Here is a 22,414-nt window from a genome sequence, read left to right on the forward strand (position 1 = left end):
AGCAATTCTCTTGCCTCAGCCTCCTGAGTAGCTGGGATTACAGGCATGCATCACCACGCCCAGCTAATTTTGTATTTTTAGTAGAGATGAGGTTTCTCTATGTTGGCCAGGGCCAGTCTCCAGCTTCTGACCTCAGTGATCCACCTGCCTCTGCCTTCCAAAGTGTTGGGATTACAGGCGTGAGCCACCAAGCCCGGCCCACTTTTTAAAAAAACATTATTTCTTGCCGGGCACGGTGGCTCACACCTGTAATCCTAGCAGTTTGGGAGGCCGAGGTGGGTAGATCACGAGGTCAAGAGATCGAGACCATCGATCAACATGGTGAAACCCTGACTCTGCTAAAAATACCAAAAATTAGCTGGGCATGGTGGCGCGTGCCTGTAATCCCAGCTACTCAGGAGGCTGAGGCAGGAGAATTGCCTGAACCCAGGAGGCGGAGGTTGCGGTGAGCCAAGATCACGCCATTGCACTCCAGCCTGGGTAACAAGAGCGAAACTCTGTCTCAAAAAAAAAAAAAAAATTCTTTAAGAGATGGGGTGAGGGTCTCACTATGTTGCCCAGGCTGGACTCGAACTTCTGGGCACAAGTGATCTGCCTACCTCAGCCTCTGAGTAGCTGGGACTGCCGGTACACACTAGGAAATGGCTTTTGTAGCTTCCTTTGTCCCTTTCTGAGCTCTCTCTCTCTCTCTTTTTTTTTTTCTTTTTTTTTTTGAGTTGAAGTCTCGCTCTGTCGCCCAGGCTAGAGTGGAGTGGCACGATCTCAGCTCACTGCAACCTCTGCCTCCCAGGTTCAAGCAATTCCCTGCCTCAGCCTCCCAGCTGGGATTACAGGTGCCCGCCATCACACCTGGCTAATTTTTTTTTTTCTGTATTTTTAGTAGAGATGGGGTTTCACCATATTGGCCAGGCTGGTCTTGAACTCCTGACCTCATGATCCACCTACCTTGGCCTCCCAAAGTGCTGGGATTACAGGTGTGATCCACTGCGCCCAGACTTTATTTTTATTTTTTTTGAGATGGAGTCTTGCTCTGTCACCCAGGCTGGAGCACAGTGGCATGATCTTGGCTCATTGCAACCTCTGCCTCCCAGGTTCAAGCAGCTCTCCTGTCTCAGCCTCCCAAGTAGCTGGGACTATAGGCGCCCACCACCATGCCTGGCTAATTTATTATTATTATTATTTTTTGTATTTTTAGTAGAGACAGGGTTTCACTATATTGGTCAGGCTGGTCTTAAACCCTTGACCTCAGGTGATCCGCCTACCTTGGCCTCCCAAAGTGCTGGGATTACAGGCATCAGCCACTGCGCCTGGCCCCAAATATGCTATTTCATTGGAACCCTTGTGCAGATTATTATTATTTTTCCTTTTTTGTATACAGAGTCTCACTCTGTCCCCCAGGCTGGAGTGCAATGGCATGATCTTGGCTCACTGAAACCTCTGTCTCCCAGGTTAAGGCAATTCTCCCATCTCAGCCTCCTGAGTAGCTGGGATTACAGGCATGCACCACCACACCTGGCTAATTTTTGTATTTTTAGTAGAGACGGGGTTTCACCATGTTGGTCAGGCTGGTCTCAAACTCCTGATCTCATGATCTGCCCACCTCAACCTCCCAAAGTGCTGAGCACAGTCTTGGCTCACTGCAACCTCTGCCTCCCAGGTTCAAGTGATTCTTGTGCCTCAGCCTCCTGAGTAGCTGGAACTACAGGCATGCATCACCACGCCCAGCTAATTTTTCTATTTTTATTAGAGATGGTCTCAATCTCTTGACCTTGTGATCCGCCCACCTTGGCCTCCCAAAATTCTGGGATTACAAGCCTGAGCCACAGTGCCCACCACCTCCCCCCTCACCTTCTAAAACAAAAATAAACTGAAAGTTTTATCTCCTTCGAAATATCTAAAATAACTGACTGGGTGAAGACAGGTTTTTTAGTCTATGGTCTCTGAGACCTTTGAAATTCTGAGACAGTTCACTTGGGAGGTCTGTGGCCTGGGTGTGGTTATTGGCACAAACATGCCCTCTGCTGGCAGAATGGGAGCAATGGCACTTTCCTTCTCCCAAGCCTTTAATTCTCACCTACCTCCAATGCCTTCCCTTCTTTAGTAGTCTCAATTCACCTTTCTTTCCTTCTTCCCTCTCCCATCCCATCTTCCCCGCCAGCTGTTGCTTTCTCCTCACTTAAGTCCCAGAGACTGTTTAATATGGTTGGTTCCTCCGGGGAGCTAGGAAATGTTGATGGCAAAGAGCTCAAAGGGTCTTTCTTCTGTCAACAGAGGCCTTGCCTAGAAAGTGTGAGGCAAGGGGCTGGGCATGGTGGCTCCCGCCGATAATCCCAGCACTTTGGGAGGCTGAGGCGGGTGGATCACGAGGTCAAGAGATGGAGACCATCCTGGCCAACATTGTGAAATCCTGTCTCTACTAAAAATTTAAAAAATTAGCCGGGCATGGTGGCACACATCTGTAGTCCCAGCTACTCAGGAGACTGAGGCAGGAGAATCACTTGTACCTGGGAGGCGGAGGTGGCAGTGAGTTGGGATTGCGCCACTGCACTCCAGCCTGGTGACAAAGCGAGATTCCATCTCAAAAAAAGAGAAAGTATGAGGCAAGGGAATAACTTGGATGAAGACTGTGGGGAAAGGGAAACAAGAAGAGAGATGAAGGTGGCTAAATCAGAACAGGACAGTATTGGTAGGAAAGAGCAAAAGACCTGGAAACGAAGGGCAAAAGGGTGAAAAATGGGAGGGCAGGAATAGAGACAGATTAGAAATCAGATCAGGGAAATGGGTTAAAGATCAAGGAGAGATCAGGATTTAGGTATAAAACTAGAAGATAACAGCAACAGAAGGTATGGAACATAAATTTATTCTTGTGCACAAACCAAAGTATTATGACTCACACCCAACAAGCAAAGGAAATTAGCACTTTCCAGATTAAACCAAACATGGCTGGTGGTGGTCTTGGTGAGAAGGGAGTCCATATTCCTCTAAGATCAGAGATTAGGACCTGAAGCTGCAAAGAAGCAAGAGCTGCGGTTTTGAGGGATGGGGTGGGACTGAAAAGAGGTTTTGTCTCTGGGTGTTTCCCTGCTCTTTTCCTGGTAGTCATGGCAAGCTGCAGAAGACACACTGAAGGACAGACTCAAGGAAGGTCACACAGACACCAACTGTTCTTTCAACACTCAGCACACACCCTCACACCTCCCTTCCACCATCATCCCCCGCTTCCACCATCATCCCCTTCCTCTCCAACAAATACGTTATTCTCCCTCAAATTTTTTCCCTATCCTCCTCTCACACAAGGTTGGTTTCTAGTTACCCAACTTTACTTTCTGCCAATATGGCATTATCCCTTACCATACTTTTGTCTGTGGGCTCAATCATTTAACACTCATTTCTGCCATTCTTCTGGTTTCTGCCTCACTCTCCACACTCTGGCTCTCTTCTCCTTTCTCTCAAGCTCATGAGGCAATGAAGCCAAGGATCTGTTCATTCTCAGAGGAAATTTTCTTTCATTTTTTCATTTCCTGGGTACTGGGTTGCTCAGCACTGGCCTCTCATCTTGCTAACTTTCTGAAACAGGAATAGAGTAGTTTCTTCTATTCCTGGTCTAGCTGGTATAACTCAGCCCATGCAAACTGTCCTGGCCCTTCAGTCTTTTCATGCTCCGTAACTTTCACAAGATGCTGTACATTTGCTACAGACATTGGTCTCTAAGGAGTTATTCTCTAGTGAATCTCTTTCTCCCACTCAACTTCATGTGGGGATATCTGACCCTTCTATTAGTACAATAAGACTCAGATTGGGTCTTTATTTTGACCTCTCCTCTTACTCATGCCTCAGATGAAAGAGCACATCTGTGCACAAACACACACTTGCACATACACATACACAGACATACAGGCCTAGATATATGCCAGGCAATCTTGGGAAAGCAGAGTTGTGGGTGGAGGTGGCTTAATGCAAACAGGGGTCAATTCACTCCCTTTGCTGTCTGCCTGGTGGTAAGCTTCTTGCCTGAGATCTCAGTAGTCACTTCTGCTGTGTGCTTCTCACCAAACATTAAAATGAATCGGCCGGGCGCGGTGGCTCAAGCCTGTAATCCCAGCACTTTGGGAGGCCGAGGTGGGTGGATCACGAGGTCGAGATCGAGACCATCCTGGTCAACATGGTGAAACCCCGTCTCTACTAAAAATACAAAAAATTAGCTGGGCGTGGTGGCGCGTGCCTGTAATCCCAGCTACTTAGGAGGCTGAGGCAGGAGAATTGCCTGAGCCCAGGAGGTGGAGGTTTCGGTGAGCCAAGATCGTGCCATTGCACTCCAGCCCGGGTAACGAGAGCGAAACTCCGTCTCAAAAAAAAAAAAAAAAAAAAAAACATTAAAATGAGGCCCACAGAGAAAAGCTCAAATGTCAAGGAATAGAGACCTGTGGAGGAATATGGGTGGAGAAACCTGAAAATAAAGGCAGAGATCCAGGCAAGAAAATGCAGAGACAAAGAGAGGTAAAGGTATCAAAGCAGCCATGGTTGGAAAGCTGCAGGGAGGTAGGGAGTGAGGAGGAAGGTGAAGGATGGGACATGAACTCGGAAACTATATCTTGCAAGAGGCAATTTAGCTTCCAGATGCGAGACAGGGAGTGGGATAGGGTAGGAGAAGCAACTTTAGGAACCGGATGTTCCACCTCTCCTTGGTCCTGGGACCTGTGCCTGCTCACTGGTGCCCTGCCCCAGGCTTCCACACATGAGCCTGCAATCCTGTTCTGGTGGCTGAGAATCGGGGCCTGGCTACCTGGAAACCACAGGAGCTGGGAGAAGCCCCAAGGCCCCTGGGAGACTCTGGAGGAGGGGCTGGGCTAGGAACAGGGGTTGAGGCCAGCTCTGTTCTCCAGATGGGCTCATCCAGTGTAGTGGCTGCTCGCGGGGCAAGCACAGTGGGAGCAAGGGGCTCTGCAGTGGGCTGGGGCGCCGGAGTGGAAAACCGGCGAATCTCCTGGACTCGGGCAGTTTTGGGCGGCCCTGAGGCAGTGAGTCCAGGAGTCGGGGGAACCTCATCAAAACAGAACATGGCAGTTTTAAGTTGATAGGGCTGATGCCGCATAAAATCTAAAGCCTTAATGCCCTGCTTGGGTGTTGCCCGAGGCCCCTGGGATTGGGCCTTAGGGAGAGTTCGGGCCGCCTGGGGGAAAAAAGGAGAGAGCAGTGGGTTGTAAGCAATAGGAGGTGGGGCACGGATATTGGGTGAATATTTCCAAGAAGGGGGCAAAGACGGGGTAGGAGAAGGACTTCTAGGCCGATGGCCAAGACCAGGACCAGTTGTACCTTCCACCACATACCTGTCCGCACGGCTCTGCCGCTTGGCAAACAGCTCCCCACCCCTGCCCTGCATCCTTGGTGGCTCAGGGATTCCAGCCGAAGGGGCTGCCCCATTCACGAGCCCATCAAGGAGCCCTCGAGACTGGGGCTTAGGAGCCACTGGGGGTGGAGTCTTAGGAGTCATAGGGGGCGGGGTCTTGGAAGCCATTGGAGGCGGGGTCTTAGGTGTCACGTGAGGCAGGGTCTTGTAACTCCTGGTCCCTACTGGCTGCATGAAGTTGCAGGCTTCAGCCCCGAGGCTCAGTGCGTCCTCCTCAGGACCAGATTCAGCACCTCCGGCCCGGGGCTTTTCATCCAGGTTCTGCACCAGCGATAGCAGCTCGGGGTTTGGCGAGTTCTTCGTCTCCTCCTTTCCAGGCCGGAACATCTGCCTCCGCGTCCCTCGGCGCCGGGCCTCCTGCAGGATACCCGTGCGTGCAGCTGGCACAGAGATGCGCTGCTCCCGAGCGCTGGGGGGCTCAGGGGCCGCTGGGCCTGGGGCGGCTGCCTCTGGATGCCCAAAGGGTCTCAGAGGCGCAGATAGGAAGATAGAAGCGGTGGAGGTCATGGCAGCTGCACTAGGAGGAGCGGGGGGCTCTGGGGCTCCGCCTGGGGTAACAGGCCGACTGGGGGCTGGGATGTACAGGGAACTGGTGGCTGTCACAGGGCCGGAGGAGCGTGGGATGCTGGGGGATCCAGAGGCTGGCACATGGCTGGCAACCTCTGAAGTGAAGCTGGGCAGAGGGGTGGGTCCCTGCGGAGAAGACAAGAAGGGGGGTGGGGCGGGACTGAGGCCGCTCAGGCTGTCGTTAGCTCTCTTGGGGGCTAGGGGCCGGAAAATAACGGAGGTGGTAGTTGTCCGCTGGCCTTGTAGACCCGGGGTAAAGGGCCTGGCTGACCGGTTAAAGATGCTTGGAGCTGGGGTCGGGGCCCCACCTGGTTGGAAGGGTCTGGGGCTGGCTACAGGGGCCGGCAAGGGACTGAGTGGGAGCACAGCCGCCTCCGGGGGAGCACTCTGGGCCCGAGGTGGTGACTGCAAGCCCTCCCCGTTGAGCATGGCTCCTGGTTCGGCCTTCGCCAGTTCCTGTGTGCTGGAGTCTGCACGCTGGCGCTGCTGTTCAAAGAGCTGCACCCCTCGCCCAGAGACCTCACTCAGCTGCCCTCCCAGCCCAGAGCCCTGGCCCTCTGCTGCTCTTGAGCCTGCCCTGGCAAGCTCCATGTCCAGATAGGGACTGTCCCAGTCAGATTGATTGGTGAGGCTGCGGGCGTCGGAGAAGGCTTCTTCGTCCAGCTCGGATTCACTCGTGGGGGGAATGCCGTCCTCCTCCTCCCCAGCCCCTGTCCCAGCAGCAGCTCCAAAGCTCACCAGGGTGTACTTCTTGGCTCTCTGCCGCCGTTTCTTAAACATAAGCACCCCTTTGGAGTGGGGGTTGGGGGCTGCAGTGAGCAGCGATGCAATTGTCCTGCATTTGCTCTTGGCCTCCTTTATGCTCTTCTCTTGAAGGCTCTCTGCACGTTGCAGTTCTGGGAAGGCCAAGAGGTAAAATGGTCAGTGGGGCTTCCTAGCCTCTTCTAGTCCTGTTCCTCAAGGCTTTCACCCCCAGCCCCAGAAAGCTCCCTCTTTCGCTGGCTAAACCCACAGTACCCTCTGTGGCGAAGTCATTTGACATAAGGGCAGAGTGGAGGGCGAAAGGTGAAACCAAGGACAGTTAAAGATAAGGCAGAGTCCACTTGGCTGCCCTGACACTGCTCTGACCACAGCCCTTCCATCCTTCTAGTAAGATTAGCAGAATAATCTTGCTGCTATTCAGTTCCTATCTTCCAAGAGATGCGCTCTTATCCACCCCACACACATTCCTCACCTGCCTCCCATTCCTGACTGGCAATGGGAGGGGGAGGGGGAGAAGGAGGGGAAGGATGTGTCACTCTCCATGCAGACAGGGAGATAAGCAGGTCCCAGGGAGAGCAAAGATGAGAAGGAACACTTTCTTTTTTTTTTTTTTTTTTTTTGAGACGGAGTTTCGCTCTTGTTGCCCAGGCTGGAGTGCAATGGCGCGATCTCGGCTCACCGCAACCTCCGCCTCCTGGGTTCAGGCAATTCTCCTGCCTCAGCCTCCTGAGTAGCTGGGATTACAGGCACACGCCACCATGCCCAGCTAATTTTTAGTATTTTTAGTAGAGACGGGGTTTCACCATGTTGACCAGGATGGTCTCGATCTCTTGACCTCGTGATCCACCCGCCTCGGCCTCCCAAAGTGCTGGGATTACAGGCTTGAGCCACCGCGCCCGGCCTTGAGAAGGAACACTTTCACCCACCATAGGGACCACGTTAGGAAGCTTCTCACAAAGCTTAGGACTCATCCTCTCTGCTATCCCTTACCTCTATGATATGGACACAAAGAACCCTTAGCAATGAGGATCTTCATTCACAATTCCACCCCCCCTCATGCAGTCCACATCATAGACATTTACAGAAAAACTCCCAGCACACAGCACTTCAACAAGAATATCCATCTAGTGAAAGCCAACTCTAGGCGTACTTTCTCCTATATACTTTTCTCATTCACATATACCCCAGCTTACATACACTTCTGTTTACTTATGCATATGTAAACATACATATCCCCACATAAAAACACTATCACTCAAATACATTCACATACCTACATGATCTAGGTGGCCCTTCTTCCCAGAGCCCTCCCTGCAGAGACCCTGTTACTAATAGTCTAAGACAGAATTTTAAAGTTTATCTCAGCCTTCAAACTCCCAGGGCAGTCCTCTGGGCTTCACACCCCTGCTACTCACAACCAGGAGTAGTCTTGATCCAAGATGCAGGAAAAGTTAGAGTGCTGTTCTCCAAGGCAACCCTCCAAATCTTTAGGATACCTTAAGGTCACCAGCTAGCTAAATATATTATTTCCCCTAAGCTGGGGAACATAGTAGGGTAGGCTTCTTTGGGTGTCAGAGCTGCCTCTAGGTAGAGCTCAGGCAGCCACTGCCAGCCAGGCACACAAGGACTTTGTGCTAAAGGGAACCAGGGCAGGGCTTTCCATGCCATGTGGGGCCTGGGTAGGTGGGGCCAAGAAATGGGAGAGGTAACCCTGCTGCTAGGACCCCGCCTTGCACATGGATACTCTCTGGTCCATGGTCCCCAGTTCCTCCTGAAAAATTATTGAAATTCCATCTACGTTCCATTTAAGGTACCATGCTTCTTTGTAATTAGCTTGGTACCTTGAGTGGAAAGTAGATGGAATTTTTTCATTTTTGTCATTCCTCTCATCACAGCATTTATACCACAAAGTACTGCTGTGGATGAGACAACGGGCCCTGGAGTCAGAGTTCAGTTCAGGTTTTTGGTTTTTGGGAGAGTTACCTCACCTCATTAAAGTTCAGTTTCCTCCTCTGTAAATGAGGGCAGACAATGGCTACCTCACAGGATTGCTATGAGGATTAACTGAGATAATATAGTAAGTTTAGCACTTAACACAATGTCAAGGCCCACTATAACTGTTACTATTAAAGCCTTCTTGACACTATACTTTCTTGATATATATGGACACTTTCTTGTTCACACTTATCTTCTCCCATGGACTCACACATACATGCCCTCATATATTCATAATGTACTCACACACGCTCTGTTGCCATAAGTTTTCTACAGCTCTGTGGTCACAAACCCCTTTGACCTGTGGCCATAGGATCACTGAGAAAGGGGCAGTGAAACTCTCCTGAGAAAAGGAGGAAGAGGACAGCAAAAAGGAAGGAACAGGATAGTAAGACCTTTCCCAAAGACTGCCCTTTCTAAACTGTTGACATCTTCCCCTCCATTCTAGATCACAGACTCTCATAGATATGAAAGGGTAGTACCTGCATAGAATGAGTCTTGGAGCTCAGGAACTGGGTCTGGGGCTTTGTCGTAGCTGGCTTGGCTGAGGGGCTCTTGGCTGATGGGCTCAAAGGTCTCCATGCTGAGAAAGGCAGTGTTGGCTGGAGCAGAACCAGCTTGAGCCGCCCCCCATGCCTTTTAAAGCCCCTTTGTCTTGTCCCCAGAGCTGGCAGCTGAATGAGCTCACTGTGCTATTTTTGGAGACTGGCCCTCTCCCTTCTCTGGGCTGCCCCACAAGTGCTGGTGTGATGGACATGGGCACCTGCCTCCCCTTCCCCCAACCCTCCCCCAGTAGACAATGAGGTCTGCTTGACTAAAAATATCTCTGAGCCAGTAACTACAGTCTCACCCAGCATGATAGGAAGGGAGGGGGAGGTAAGTAGAGAACTGAGGAAAGCATGGGATCCTAGGCATGCGTCTGGAATTCCTGGGATATTGGACAATCAGGGATGTCAGACTCTCAACTCTCATGTCCTAAGCCTCCATTCCAAACTGAGAGACACAAAACTCTATGGATCAGGAATCAAAATGGTAGAGGAGAGGAAAGAAATACAACTAGATAGGGAATCCTGAGATTTCAGAGGTGACAAGAACGGTCTCTGTGGGAAAGGCACAGGAGGCATAGAGCAGGGAGAAAGTTTGTCCTTAGACCTTGTTCTGTAGTTCACATCAAAAATAGCAAAGAGCCTGAGATAAGTGGAATGGGCTTTTTCTGTCCAGGCCAACATTCTTGCCTGAGATAAGGTGCCAAAGCTAAAGCTCCCTCCCTCTGCTACTTCCTCAGGATCTCATGATCATCCCATAGCCTCTCGGTCCCCAGGAATCCTAACTGAACTTGCAAATGTCAAAGGTGTCTTCAGTTAACACTGTAAAGAACCCCTGTAGCTTTGACCCACTTTTATTTGTTTATTTTTATTTATTTATTTTTGAGACAGGGTCTTGCTCTGTTGCTCACACTGGAGTGCAGTGGTGCAAACATGGCTTTCTGTAGCCTCAACCTCCCAGGCTCAAGTGATCCTCCTGCCTCAGCCTCCCAAGTAGCTGGGACCATAGGCATGTGCCACCATGCTTGTCTAATTTTTAAATTTTTAGTGGAGACAAGGTCTCACCATGTTGTCCTGGCTGATCTCAAACTCCTGAGTTCAAGCGATCCTCCCATCTCAGCCTCCCAAAGTGCTGGGATTACAGGTGTGAGCCACCTCACCTCACCCAGCCTTCAACCTGCTTTTAAATACTCCCCTGTCCTGTGTCTGTACTCTGCCTTTACCCCGTCATTTACACAATAACAATTATCACCACCACCAAACCCTTCATCTATTCATGTCCCTTTCCAACTTCCCTACTTATCCTGTTCCTGCGTTGAACTGAATCACCTTACCCTTTGCCACATTGGTTCAAACAGCAAAAATAATGGGGGCCACGAGAATAGTTATGCTCCCCTTCTACTCATTACTCTTCTCCTCTTGTCCCCAAGACTGTATCCAAGGGGCATAAGGTAGGGAGAATGTATGGCTATAGAAGAGTGGATTTAAGGCTCAGATTGAAGGATCCTGGCTGGGGAAAGGGGGTTCAGGCACTTACTGGCTTGCTTGGCCTTCTGGGTGTAGGTGGTAGTAAGATCTTCTGCCACTGGGTGGGGAACAGGCCCCACCATAGGGATGAGATGAGGACCAGGCCGGAGGGGGCCATGGGGTAACAGCAGAGCCTCAGCTGGAGGTGGCTGAAGGGCTGCCCTATCCTCCCAAGATGGGGAGCTCACACGGCTGTCACCCTGGCTAGGAGGGCCAGGGATAGTAGGTGCCGGCTCTGCAGGGCTGTCAGACAGGTAGACCTCATCAGGTGGGGCACCCGGAGGGGTAGGCCTTGTGGGGCCTCGGCGGCGAGGTCGGCGGGGCTTCTCCTGGGTGGCAGGGCCATCAGCATCACTGTCAGTCTCTCCATAGTAAGCCTCACTATCAGGAGGTGAACGAAGGCTCCCAGGCTGCAGAGGCTGAGGAACTGGAGCACCAGGGGGCTCAGGACTCAGTGGAGATAAGGGTGACAGCACCTGAAGCTCATGGGGAGATGGAGATTGCACAGGCCCCTCGTCTGCTACCCTGTATAGGAAAGATGACAGAGCTTGAGAGATGGGTACTGACAGCAAAAAAATCTGGAAGGGATGGAAGGAAGAGGTAAGGGAGAGAGAAGGCTGTCATACAGTTGGAATGGGTGGGCCAGGAAAGGTGAAGATATGAAGACAAACTAGGAGGCAAATATGCTTGAAGGGCCATGAGTGGAAACAGACTTAGAAGAAGATGTAATGAGGAAACAGGCCAGAGATTGAAGTAGGTCCATCAGTCAAATACCCACTGACACCCCCCCTTAATTGCAGATATATTCAAGCCCTCTGGGAGATAGACACAAACCATCTACACTCCAGCAGAAATGTATGAGCAGAAAAAAATACCTGTTAGTTTCTAAAGCCAGGCCAGTGAGACATAGAGCTGAGACAGGCAATGGGAGTCCGTCATTAGGGAATGAGAAGGGGAGGGAAGTCCATACCGTTGCACAGTGAGGACAAGCTGATTTCCTGAGGCGTCGATGAGGCTCATGGCACTGGCATGGGAGAGGTTGGTGCAAGAGATCCCATTGATTGCCAAGAGCTGGTCCCTCTCTCGGAGTCCTGCTCTGCCAGCCTGGCTCCGTCTTCGAATCTGAGATGTTAAAAGATATGTTGAAGGATGTTGATTGTAGGTAAGAGAGTGATCCAAAGGGAATAGAATGAAAGGAAAAGGCAGGAAGGACCCATAGCAGGGGATTTTACTTTGCAGGGTAAGAAGGGTGGGGAGATGTGTGGAAGTGGCTGCAGTTGAAGTGGCCTATCTAGAGGGAAGACAGCACAGATTGGAGGAAGAAATACATCTTATGGTGGGAGATAGGGTAACCACTGAATGAAAGAGGCTTGGGAAGAACTGCATGGGGTTGGTACTAAAAATGGTGGTTTTTTAGTATGTCGGGCACAATGGGTCACACCTATAATCCCAGCACTTTGGGAGGCCTAGGCAGATGGATCACTTGAGGTCAGGAATTTGAGACCATCCTGGCCAACATGATGAAACACTGTCTTTACTAAAAGTACAAAAATCAGCCAGGCATTATGGCATGCACCTGTAATCCCAGGTACTTGGGAGGCTGAGGCAGGAGAATCGCTTGAACTGGGAAATGGAGGTTGCAGCAAGCCAAGATCGTACTACTGCACTCCAGCCTGGGTGACAGAGTAAGACTCTCACACAGATAGGATAGGAAAGGAAAGGAAAGGAAAAAGGAAAGGGAAGGGAAAGGGAAAGGAAGGGGAAAGGGAAAGGGGAAGGGGAAAAGAGAAGGGGAAAAGGGGAGGGAAAGGGGAAGGGAAAGGGAAAGGGGGAGGGAAAGGGAAGAGGGGAGGGGAGGGGAGGGGAGGGGAGGGGAGGGGAGGGGAGGGGAGGGGAGGGGAGGGGAGGGGAGGGGAGGGGAGGGGAGGGGAGGGGAGGGGAGGGGAGGGGAGGGGAGGGGAGGGGAGGAGAGGAGAGGAGAGGAGAGGAGAGGAGAGGAGAGGAGAGGAGAGGAGAGGAGAGGAGAGGAGAGATCTCCACAAGCTTTTTCTCCAAGAGCAGTATCTATATTGGCCAGTAATTCTCTATTAGGCCTTGGAACTCCAGGTGCCATTACACAGTGAAGATTTTAGAACAGAACTCCAGACTGGAGGGAGTCCAGTGGGATTCTGGGAGATTGTGATCATTTGTGTATATGTGTGCCATGTGTACACACAAATGTATATACGCTAAAGTAATAGTAGTAGTGGCTACCATTTATTGGATTCTTACTAAGTGCTGGGCACTGTGCTACATGTATTATTGCATTTAATCCTTAAAATGGTTCCATGAAGTAAGTACAAGTACTATTATTACTCACATTTTACAGTTTGGAAAACTAAGCCTGTAGGGTGAAACCAAAAGGGTAATGACTTCATCTGTGAGGCCAGATCTTGCCATAACCCTCCTAGCACCTAAAAATGTCTTGCCCAGTGAGAGAAAGGATCTGACCTAGGAAAAGGGGCACACTGAAGGCATGGGCAGGGCAGGGTGAGGCAGGGTAGGGCTGAGCTGGGCTAGGCTGAGTAAGACAGTCTCAGTTCATCACATATCAGTTCAGTCAGAGACAAATTAGAATCTTCCCCATATTTCTGGAGTTTGGAGTAGAGGCACATACCCAGGAGAACAAACACTGGATGACCAGAGCTGGGCCTCTGATACCACAGTGCTGCAGAAACAGAGCCTTTCTTTTTCTTGTGCTCCCTGGAAACCACAACTTCTCTTTTCTAATAGACCTCCGCAAGAAGCCTGTAGTCAGACACTACTCCCACTATGAGACTTGAGCATACTTCCCTGCCCACTACCCACCCCATCTTCACAGCCTCCCACTCCCCCAACCCCCACCATATTCCACCACAAGTCTCTTCCCAGGATCCCTTGGGTTCCCTTTCCCTGAAGCCACATTTCAGGGGCTCTCCCTTACCTTGGACACCTGTAAGGGTTTCCTCTGCTCGGCCCCCCCCTGAAGTCGGAAGCCCCAGGGGGCTCCCCCTGATAGTGTGACCAGCACCTCCTCCTCAGCACCCATCACTCAGCTTGGCCTATGGCCCCCGGAGTTTGAACAGTGTCCCAGGGCGAGATGTTGAGGTGCTCGTACCCCGTCCGGCCTTCCTGTCCGGCTGTTCTGCTCCTGCTGCCCCAGGTCTCCCCCCAACAACACACACCACACGGAGGCAATTTGGCCCTGGGATCATTACAGTCCAGCACACGTGTCCCGTCAATCGGAGATGTGCTCAAAATAGATGCCGCTTATACTCCCCTCCCTCCCCCATCTGTGTTACTCCTAGAGCTAATTATAGCACAAACTTCTGCCCTCCATGTTACCCATTCTCCTGTATGGGCCTTTTATTCAGGGCTCCGAATACAAACTCTCTGGGCTCTATACCTAACATATAACTTTCAGGAACTGAACCTTCTCTAATAGGACCATAGACTAATCTCAACTGCTTTCCTGCAAAGACCTTTCAAAGTGGCAGCAGCAGGGGTTTCAATTCCATAGCTTGCAAAGAATGGTTGGACTTGCTCCAAGATCCCAGGAGAGAGTACACTCTCGCTATATGGATGTATCTGTTAATTAAAATGGAGGGCCAGGTATGGTGGCTCACGGCTGTAATCCTAGCACTTTGGGAGGCCAAAGTGGGTGGATTGCTTGGGTCCAGGAGTTTGAGACCAACCCAGGCAACATGGTAAGACCCCTGTCTCTCTTTTTTTTCATTAAAAAAATTTTTTTAAAACTATAAAAAATTAGGCCGGGCGCGGTGGTTCAAGCCTGTAATCCCAGCACTTTGGGAGGCCGAGGCGGGTGGATCATGAGGTCGAAAGATCAAGACCATCCTAGTCAACATGGTGAAACCCTGTCTCTACTAAAAATACAAAAAAACTAGCTGGGCGTGGTGGCGCATGCCTGTAATCCCAGCTACTTAGGAGGCTGAGGCAGGAGAATTGCCTGAGCCCAGGAGGCGGAGGTTGCGGTGAGCCGAGATCGCGCTATTGCACTCCAGCCTGGGTAACAAGAGCGAAACTCCGTCTCAAAAAAAAAAAAAAAAAAAAAAAAAACAAACTATAAAAAATTACCTATTGCAATTCATATGTGGTCATGAAATGGTAGACATGGATAGGTGTGCATAAACATACCAACCCATGTTAATAAAACCTTTACTTGTCTCTAGGTTTCCATTACAAGAATGTCTCTGTTACAAGGCATAACACTATGGTGCTGTAACTGTGATTATCAAAGGCTACAGAGTTTCATGAAATAGCTGCCCACCTAGCGTATGCTAAATACTGCTTGCCTTGGTATGTGCCTCTATGTCCTAGAAACACTTGGGCTGGCTGCAGTAGCTCACGCCTGTAATCCCAGCACTCTGGGAGGCTGAGGCAGGTGAATCGCTCGACCCCAGGAGTTCAAGACCTGGATAACATGGTGAGACCCCATTGCTACAAAAAATATAAAAAAATTTAGCCAGGCCTGCCCAGTGACATGCTCCTGTAGTTTCAGCTACTTGGGAGACTGAGGTGGGAGGCTCACTTGGGCCCTGCAGATCGAAGCTACAGTGAGTCGTGATCCTGCCACTGAACTCTAACCTGGGTGACAAAGTGAGACCCTGTCTCAAAAAGAAAGAAAGAAAGGAAGAAAAAGAAAGAAAGAAAATAAAGGAAGGAAGGAAGAGAAGGAAAAGAAAAGAAAGAAGGAAGAAAGAGAGAGAGAAAGACAGAGGGGAGAAAACACTTGCAGACAACAGAGGGAGACCCGATCTCCAAAAAGAAAGAAGAAAATACTTGGGATTTTGGGTCAGAACTGAACTTGGGTTCTTTTTTTTTTTTGAGACGGAGTTTCGCTCTTGTTACCCAGGCTGGAGTGCAATGGCGCGATCTCGGCTCACCGCAACCTCTGCCTCCTGGGTTCAGGCAATTCTCCTGCCTCAGCCTCCCGAGTAGCTGGGATTACAGGCACATGCCACCATGCCCAGCTAATTTTTTTGTATCTTTAGTAGAGACGGGGTTTCACCATGTTGACCAGGATGGTCTCGATCTCTTGACCTCGTGATCCACCCGCCTCGGCCTCCCAAAGTGCTGGGATTACAGGCTTGAGCCACCGTGCCCGGCCTTTTTTTTTTTTTTTTTAGACAGAGTTTCACTCTTGTTGCCCAGGCTGGAGTGCAATGATGCAAGACCACTGCAACTTCCACCTCCTGGGTTCAAGCAATTGTCCTATCTCAACCTCCCAAGTAGCTGAGACTATAGGTGCCTGCCACCATGCCCGGCTAATTTTGTATTTTTAGTTTTTAGAGACAGGGTTTCACTATGTTGGCCAGACTGGTGTCGAACTCCTGGCCTCAAGTGATGGACCCACCTTGGCCTCCCAAACTGCTGGAATTACAGGTGTGAGCCACTGCACCAGGCCTGAACTTAGGTTCTTTTTCCATCACTTAATAGCTGTGTGACCTCAGGCAGGGCAGTCACTTGGCCTCATCAGTAAAAAGAGGATCTAAATATCTATTGATTCACTATCCAAACATTTATTGTTAGCTACATGTCAGCCATTGTGGTACACTATTGGCTTTCAATTAACCCTCAGTGCATATTAAAATCACCTAAAAACTTTTACAGCTACTAAGTCCCTAAAAACTTTTACAGCTACCAAGTCCCTAAAATAAGACAACATATAGGATTCGATGATTATATGACAAATTTTACATGCACACACACACACCCAGTCCTCAGCCTTAGGGACTGATTTTATTGATCTGGTACCTGGTAGTGGCATTTTAAAAAGCATCACAAGGCTGAGTGCACTGGCTCACACCTGTAATCTCAAAACTTTGGGAGCCCAAGGCAGGTGGATCACCTGAGGTCAGGAGTTTGAGACCAGCTTGACAAATATGGTGAAACTCCATCTCTACTCAAAATACAAAAATTAGTCAGGCGGGGTGGCACATGCCTGTAATCCCAGCTACTTGGGAGGCTGAGGCAGGAGAATCACTTGAATCCAGGAGTTGGAGGTTGCAGTGAGCTGAGATCACACCATTGCACTCCAGCCTGGGCAACAAGAGCGAAACTCTGTCTCAAAAACAAAAGTAAAAAGTACCACAGATGATTCTAATATGTAACCAAAGTTGAGCGCACTGAGTAGAAACCAATAAATTGCAACACATTAGTCTGTATTCTCAAGAAACTATGGTCCCAGGCTGGGCATGGTGGCTCATGCCTGTTACCCCAGCATTTTGAGAGGCTGAGGCGGAGCCATCACTTGAGACCAGGAGTTCGAGAACAGCCTAGCCAACATGGTGAGACCATGTCTCTACTAAAAATACAAAATTAGCCCGGTGTGGTAGTGCACACCTGTAATCCTAACTACTAGGGTGGCTGAGGCAGGAGAATCACTTGAACCCAGGAGGCAGAGGCTGCAGTGAGATTGTGCCACTGGACTCCAGCCTGGGCAAAAGAGTGAGACTCCGTCAAAAAAAGAAAAAACCAAGAACTATGGTCCGGGCATGCTGGCTTATGCCTATAATCCCAGCATTTTTTTATTTTTTATTTTTATTTTTTAGACAGAGTCTCGCTCTGCCCCCCAGGCTGGAATGCAGTGGCGCAATCTCCACTCACTGCAACCTCTGCCTCCTGGGTTCAAGCAATTTTCCTGCCTCAGCCTCCCAAGTAGCTGGAATTTCAGGTATGCGCTACCATGCCCGGCTAATTTTTTTGTATCTTTAGTAGAGACAGGGTTTCACCATATTAGCCAGGCTGGTTTCAAACTCCTGATCTTGTGATTCACCTGCCTCGACCTCCCAAAGTGTTGGGATTACAGGTATGAGCAACTGTGCCTGCCCAGTGCTTTGGAAGGCCAGGGTGGGCAGATTGCTTGAGCCCAGGAGTTTCAGACCAGCTTAGGTAACATGGTGAACCCCTGTCTCTGCAAAACATACAAAACTTAGCTAGCTAAGTGTGGTGGTACATGCCTATAGTCCCGGCTACTAGGGAGGCTGAGTGGGGAGAATCACTTGAGCCTGGAAGGTGGAGGTTGCAGTGAGCCATGATTGGGCCATGGCACTCCAGCCTGGGTGGACAGAGACCCTGTCTCAAAAAAAAAAGGTGGGGGGAGGGGAAAGAAACTGAATATATGATCTACCACTTAGCAGGGATGCAATCTTTTTTTTTTTTTTGAGATGGAGTCTCACTCTGTCACCCAGGCTGGAGTGCAATGGTATAGTCTTGGCTCACTGCAACCTCTGCCTCTCAGGTTCAGGCGATTCTCCTGCCTCAGCCTCTTTAGTAGCTGGGACTTACAGGTGCATGCCACCACGCCTGGCTAATTTTTCTGTTTTTAGTTAAGACAGGGTTTCACCATGTTGGCCCAGGCTGGTCTCAAACTCCTGACCTCAGAACCACCTACCCTGGCCTCCCAAAGTGCTAGGATTACAGGCATGAGCCACTGGGCTCCACTGTTTCTTTTTTTTTTTTTTAATAGAATCTGCTCTGTTGCCCAGGCTGGAGTGCAGTAGTGCAGTGGCACAATCTCAGCTCACTACAACCTCCACCTCCCAGGTTCAAGCGATTCTCGTGCCTCAGCCTCTGGAGTAGCTGGGATTACAGGTGTGTGCCACCATGCCTGGCTAAATTTTTTATTTTTAGTAGAGGCTGGGTTTCTCCATGTTGGCCAGGCTGGTCTCAAACTCTTGACCTCAGGTGATCCACTGGCCTCAGTCTCCCAAAGTGCTAGGATTACAGGCGTGGGCCACTGTGCCCTGTCCTAGGGTTGCAACCTTAAGCAAGACAGAGGATATTTACTTTCCTATATTGATATGAGTCAAGTGGGATAAACCATGTGAAAATGTTTAGCAGAGGACCCAGTTTAGGTCATACGCTCAACATACGTTAGCTGAATTGGGCAAATTTTTCATCCAGACTGGTGTTTTTCAATCGGCAATGGAATCACCTGGAAGGCCTTAAACCATAGCTTGCTGGGCCCCACCTCCAGAATTTCTGACTCAATCTAACTAAAGTGAGTCTGAAATGTGAATTTCTAGCAAATGTCCAGGTGATGATACAGACAACCACTGATCTCGACTACAAATTTTGAGAACCACTGATCTCGACTATAAATTGAGGAAAGGTCAGGTATGGTGGCTTCACACCTGTAATACCAGCAATTTGGGAGGCTTAGGTGGGAGGAATTTGAGACCACCCTGGACAATGTAGGGAGAACTCATCTCTACAAGAAATTAGCCAGACATGGTGGCACCTGTAGCCCCAGCTACTCAGCAGGCTGAGGCAGGAGGACTACTTGAGCCCAGCCTGAGCAACAGAGCAAAACCGTCTCAAAAACAAAACAGGCCAGGCATGGTGGCTCACACCTGTAATCCCAGCACTTTGGGAGGCTGAGGTGGGTGGATCACGAGGTGAGGCAGAGACCACCCTGGCCAACATGGTGAAACCCTGTCTCTACTAAAAATACAAAAATCAGCTAGGTTTGGTGATGCGTGACTAATCCCAGCTACTCGAGAGGCTGATGCACAAAAATCACTTGAACCCAGGAGGCGGAAGTTGCAGTGAGGAAGATCATGCCACTGCACTCCAGCCTGGTGACAGAGCCAGACTCCATCTCAAAAAGAAAAAAACAAGGCTGGGTATAGTGGCTCATGCCTGTAATCCCAGCACTTTGAAAGGCCGTGGCAGGCGGATCACGAAGTCAGGAGTTCGAGACCAGCCTGGCCAACATAGTGAAACCCTGTCTTTACTAAAAATACAAAAATTAGCTAGGTATGATGGCATGTGCCTGTAGTCTCAGCTACTCAGGAGGCTGAGGCAAGAGAATCACTTGAACTCGGGAGGCAGAGGTTGCAGTGAGCCGAGACCATGCCGTTGCACTCCAGTCTGGGTGACAGTGAGACTCTATTTCAAAACAAACAAACAAACAAAAACAACAGAGGATAGGGACGATCTGCCTGTTTAGTAAAGCATTCTCAATGTCTAATATATAGTTTCCAGCACAGCCTAAAGTGCGAATTTTTCAACAAATAAACCACACTGTGCCACAGAATAACTGATTTTTACTGTCAATAATATGAGAACACTTTTGTTTACTACTATATTTCCAGAATCAAGAACATGGCTTGGCACACAGTGCAAACGCCCAATGGGTTCACCTTGCCTTCTGCCTAGACAGAGCCACTTTATCAAGACAGGAGAAGTGCAATGGAGTAATTCACATAGAGCTGGCTGTGTGGGAGACCAGAATTTTATTACTCAAATTAGTCTCCCTGAGCATTCAAGGATCAGAATTTTTTTTTTTTGGGACGGAGTTTCGCTCTTGTTACCCAGGCTGGAGTGCAGTGGAGCGATCTCGGCTCACTGCAACCTCCGCGTCCTGGGTTCAGGCAGTTCTCCTGACTCACCCTCCTGAGTAGCTGGGATTACAGGCACGCGCCACGATGCCCAGCTAATTTTTTTGTATTTTTAGTAGAGACGGGGTTTCACCATGTTGACCAGGATGGTCTTGATCTCTTGACCTCGTGATCCACCCACTCTGCCTCCCAAAGTGCTAGGATTACAGGCTTGAGCCACCGCGCCCGGCCGAAGGATCAGAATTCTTTTTTTTTTTTTTTTTTTTTTTTTTTGAGACGGAGTTTCACTCTTGTTACCCAGGCTGGAGTGCAATGGCACAATCTCAGCTCACCGCAACCTCCGTCTCCTGGGTTCAGGCAATTCTCCTGCCTCAGCCTCCTGAGTAGCTCGGATTACAGGCATGTGCCACCATGCCCAGCTACTTTTTTATATTTTTAGTAGAGACGGGGTTTCACCATGTTGACCAGGATGGTCTTGATCTCTCGACCTCGTGATCCACCCGCCTCGGCCTCCCAAAGTGCTGGGATTACAGGCTTGAGCCACCGCGCCCGGCCTTCAGAATTCTTAAAGATAATTTGGCAGGTAGGAGCTTGGGAAGTAGGGAATGCTGACTGGTCAAGTTGAAGATGAAATCATAGGGGGTGTAAGTGAGGTTTTCTTGCTGATTTCTGTTTTTGGGTGGGATGGTTGAGCCGGATCCAACTGATCCAGCTGATCCAAAGAGTGCAGGGTCTGCAAAATATCTCAAGCACCTATCTTAGGTTTTACAACAGTGATGTTGTTCCTAGGAGCAATTTGGGGAGGTTGAGACTCAGAGCTAGAGGCTGATGACCCCTAAACTGTAATTTCTAATCTTGTAGCTAATTTGTTAGTCCTTTAAAGGGAGACTGGTCCCCAGGGCAAGAAGGGGGTCTTTTCAAGAAGGAGCTATTATCAATCAGTTTTGTTTCAGAGTCAAACCATGAACTGAATTTCTTCCGAAAGTTAGTTCCTGAACAAGGAGCACTTAAAGGTTAGAAGCAAGATGGAGTCGGGTAGGGCTGATTTCTTCCACTGTCATAATTTCCTCAGTTATAATTTTGCAAAGGCAGTTTCAACAGCAGTGCTCGAAAAATTATTACATGAATTAACAGGGCCGGGCGCGGTGGCTCACGTCTGTAATCCGAACACTTTGTGAGGCCGAGGAGGTCGGATCACCAGGTCAGGAGTACAAACCAGCCAGACCAACACGGTGAAACCCCCTCTCTACTAAAAATACAAAATTAGCTGCGTGTGATGGCATGTGCCTGTAATCCCAGCTACTCAGGAGGCTGAGGTAGGAGAATCACTTTAGGCTGGGAAGTGGAGGTTGCAGTGAGCTGAGAGAGTGCCACTGCACTCCAACTTGGGCAAGAGAGCAAGACACCATCTCTTAAAAAAAAAAAAAAAAAAGTACTGAAAAGTTCAAATGAGATCATGTTTATGACAAAGAAATCCTACTATTGTTAGCTATAATTAGTCATTAAACACGGTAATAATTACCTCAGGAACTGTAACTCTTCCAACGGAGAGCAGAGATCTTTTGGCTCTGAGAGAGCTCTGGCTCTAAATGAAGGTGCTGTATAAATATGGTTAAATAGTAACAACTGACCTTGACTGAGTGCTTACTAAGATGCCAGGCGGCCTATGTCACCTAATTTCATACCCTCAACAAGTTCTTTTTTTTTTGAGACGGAGTTTCGCTCTCGTTACCCAGGCTGGAGTGCAATGGCGCGATCTCGGCTCACCGCAACCTCCGCCTCCTGGGTTCAGGCAATTCTCCTGCCTCAGCCTCCTGAGTAACTGGGATTACAGGCACGCGCCACCATGCCCAGCTAATTTTTCCTCAACAAGTTCTTATGCAGGAATTATTTCCATTTTACAGATGAAAGAAACGGATGCCCAAGCTAGGAAACTGTACAGCCAGACCTCAGATCCCTACACGCAGACTGAATCAGTTGGTACCCTTTACCACCACAACACCTTCCGCAAATCTCATGACCAGCAAAGGCAATGGGTGAGATCCACCTAGCGGACGGAAATCAACCGGGTCAGGGGTCAGCAGGAAGTGCCTAGAAGACTCCAGATCAGAGGTCACTAGTACATCAAAGGCGGAGTGAATGGGGCATTATTAAAGATAGTTTGACAAATTCTTTTTCATCTCATCTCTGTTGGTAAGGTCATAAAGTGACCGGAACATCTGAAAAAA

The 22,414-nt window shown here is 49.5% G+C and overlaps 1 protein-coding gene across 4 annotated transcripts; it reads right to left on the reverse strand.

Moving 5' to 3' along the window:
• Positions 1-1,871: 1,871 nt before the first annotated feature.
• SYNPO2L (synaptopodin 2 like) lies at positions 1,872-22,237 on the reverse strand. Of its 4 annotated transcripts, none has more exons than XM_010350498.3 (4): positions 21,709-22,237; positions 11,774-11,925; positions 10,814-11,328; positions 1,872-6,870 (listed from the first exon to the last, which is right to left on the reverse strand). In XM_010350498.3, the coding sequence occupies exons 2-4, from the start codon at positions 11,821-11,823 to the stop codon at positions 4,706-4,708; spliced, it is 2,730 nt and encodes a 909-aa protein (XP_010348800.1). In that variant the 5' UTR covers positions 11,824-11,925; positions 21,709-22,237; the 3' UTR covers positions 1,872-4,705. The 4 variants fall into 4 exon arrangements, with proteins under 4 accessions (XP_010348800.1, XP_003939853.1, XP_074238511.1 ...); XM_003939804.4 differs by lacking the exon at positions 21,709-22,237 and adding an exon at positions 13,766-14,083; XM_074382410.1 differs by lacking the exon at positions 21,709-22,237 and adding an exon at positions 13,940-14,082.
• Between the last annotated feature and the right edge of the window lie 177 nt (positions 22,238-22,414).

This window comes from Saimiri boliviensis, chromosome 12 (genome assembly GCF_048565385.1).
Source record: "Saimiri boliviensis isolate mSaiBol1 chromosome 12, mSaiBol1.pri, whole genome shotgun sequence".
Lineage (NCBI taxonomy): Eukaryota > Metazoa > Chordata > Mammalia > Primates > Cebidae > Saimiri > Saimiri boliviensis.

Bases quoted from the DNA above. Each gene is read 5' to 3' on its own strand.
- SYNPO2L (XM_003939804.4), bottom strand. From the start codon at position 13,870: ATGGGTGCTGAGGAGGAGGTGCTGGTCACACTATCAGGGGGAGCCCCC. The intron at 11,329-11,773 runs GTATGGACTTCC...TTTCCTATACAG, and splicing joins CTTGTCCTCACTGTGCAACG to GGTAGCAGACGAGGGGCCTG. The intron at 6,871-10,813 runs GTAAGTGCCTGA...TGGCCTTCCCAG, and splicing joins CCAGAAGGCCAAGCAAGCCA to AACTGCAACGTGCAGAGAGC.